This window comes from Acanthisitta chloris, unplaced genomic scaffold (genome assembly GCF_000695815.1).
Source record: "Acanthisitta chloris isolate BGI_N310 unplaced genomic scaffold, ASM69581v1 scaffold44344, whole genome shotgun sequence".
Lineage (NCBI taxonomy): Eukaryota > Metazoa > Chordata > Aves > Passeriformes > Acanthisittidae > Acanthisitta > Acanthisitta chloris.
In genome coordinates this window covers 9,060-11,536 of record NW_008670649.1, presented here as the reverse complement: position 1 = coordinate 11,536, position 2,477 = coordinate 9,060, and the positions used below count along the sequence as shown (strand labels likewise).

The window sequence follows — 2,477 nt, the reverse complement described above, 5'->3', positions numbered from 1 at the left end:
ATGTAAACTGGGGTTACAGAACTGCAGCACCATCTTGCAGTAAGTCAGTATTTCAACGACACTCACTCTTGAGAAATTAATCTTATACAACTTTTAGTGCATTCAAAGGAATGAATGCAGGCATAAATTTGTTGTTCTAAATACCCTGAAAATTACTGTTTATTATCAGTACTATCATGGCATACTTTGATATTAAGTCCAATAGAGCCCAAAGGCCCAGGGCAACTCATTTAAGTTCGTATTGAGCTAAGTGAGAGTGACCACCCATGTCATCCTTCTCCTGTGGGGGTGTATGAGGTAAACTTACTCTTTCTTCTGAGCCTTTTTACTGCTTTCATTAAGGATTTTCATTCCAGTCTGATAAACATCCTCAGCTTCTTGCATCTGCCTTCTCTTATTAGACTGCTCTTCAGCTAAAAGAGAAGAGTACATATTAGGAGCTCCAATTATACTGCTCTGGACTGTTTTCCTTCTGGACAAAATTCCTTTTGATTTTAAAGGGTGAGAGGGAAAATACAGTCAGAAACATGTTTCTTAAGACCAATAAACAACACAAGTGATTACAAAAATCTGTCTAAAGGAGGTGTTGGGTATCTTAGTAGATGGTTTCTTCTCATGTGATGTCTCTCATGTATGACTTTGCTGTTAAAATGTTCTTTTCATTGCTTGAAAGCAACCTGTGCAAGGAATAAAGGTTCCTCCTTCAGGAGGAGGTTTCCTAGAAAAGGTTGCCCTACTGCAACAAATCAGCAATTATAATGGGAAACACTGACAAACCTCTGTACTTCAACAGTCTCAGAAACTAAGAGTTTCATAGATGCCTCCACAGCAAGATTTCCTAATCAGCTCTGAGAAGCTGCATTTGCATTAAAACTTTTTTCATCATGAAAACTTTGCCTTTGTAACTACTTTTTTAATCACAGTATAAAGTGGCCATTAATATATGACAGGCACTTCCAGATCCTGAAATATAGGGCATTAAAAGGACTGAAAACACTAGCTTAAGAAAGCATTCTATGGACAAGAACAGGACATCAGGTTACTTACTTTCACAGAAGCCCCACTTTTGATCTTTCTTGTAATCATAGCTTGTTGCACACCAAAGCCTGCCATCTTCCCTCCCATCCGCAGTGCACTCTGCATATTCCTTCTCCATAAACAAAAAGGGGAAGTGGCAAGGTTCACCATCTGCAGTGCCTCCAATAGCTGTCAAAACTGAAAATACATACCCAGGAATTAGACTGCTCTCCCTTATTCCTCAAGTTAAAGTCATTACTACATACGGGAAAACACTCCTAGGTTGGTTTTAATTTCTATGAACTGCATTTAATAAAGTTTTCAGTAAAATTTCTAATTTACAAAAGCATCAAAAAGCAATTGTTTTTCTAACTATAACTTGAAAAATCTAATTCATAGTTTTAGTTATGAAGTGAAGCAAAAGGTATGCGGTTTCTTAAATTCCTTAGTTCTAAGCAAAGGAAATATAGTTTAGATTGGAGAAGACAAATCTCAGTTACATTTTTATCCCCTACCAAAATAAACAGCCTTTCCTTGTGCCTTCTCTTCTCTGCACTCCCTTCCTCATGCAAAAGACCTTGCAACATATCCTTGAAGTGCATTCCAGAGCATATATTAATTTTAGCACCAGGGTTAAACACTATCATGAGACAACTACATACATCACTAAATGTTATACTGAAAGTATTTGAATACCAGCAGAGAGTTCACTTAAGTCTTCTCACACAGTTGTATGTTCTAAGTTAAATCACTATGATGTGGATGGAAGGATTCTAGTAATTACAAATCCAGTAATTTTCTACTGTTGAATATACTTATATTAAAAACATTTTTTAATTTCACCAATGTTTAGTTGCATTCAAAAGGACTTTGAACAGCAGGATTTATCACTTCTCACACACTAGAATGTCGAAGATTACTGATTCCAATATTGCAATACTTTAAAATAAAATCAGTCCTCTAGGATGACCAAGTACTATCTGTTTTTTGAAGAGAAAAAATTATTTCAATTAGCCTTTTATGAAGTTTATTCTCTTTCACTAAGCTAAATCCAGCAGTTGGGTTCAGCTTCATTTGAAAAATTCACTGGCAAAGTCATGCAATTGACAATTCTAATTCTAAATTCAACCATAATGCTGGTTTTGCCCCCAGATAGTAACAAACACTAACCCCTAAAGCAACACAGCAATTCAATCACAGGATAAAATGCTCACCAGTTATTTTATTACGTACTTAGAGAATGATAAATACAAAGTGAGGCAAACAACTTACCCAGAGGATAAATAAGTTTTTGTCAAACTGCGTGTGCAAGTAGCAATCTACCTCTGTTAGTCTGCCTGAATAAAGTAGGTGGCAGTTCATCGTTATACTGTGTCTTTATTTACTTATATCTCATTTAATATTTTATGCTGCAGGAAACCCAAACAGATTATTTACAAGTATTGGTTACATTACTGTAA

The 2,477-nt window shown here is 35.7% G+C and overlaps 1 protein-coding gene across 1 annotated transcript in view; it reads right to left on the bottom strand.

Annotated features, from left to right (window-relative positions):
• Nucleotides 1-303: 303 nt before the first annotated feature.
• Nucleotides 304-2,477, bottom strand: part of LOC103801329 (protein sel-1 homolog 1-like) — a gene marked incomplete at its 5' end in the record, with an annotated part of 4,468 nt that continues 2,294 nt past the window's right edge. Inside the window, 2 exons of the mRNA XM_009073737.1 lie at nt 304-413; nt 1,048-1,215. Coding sequence (XP_009071985.1) covers nt 304-413; nt 1,048-1,215 — 278 coding nt within the window. The remainder of the gene's footprint in view (nt 414-1,047; nt 1,216-2,477) is intronic.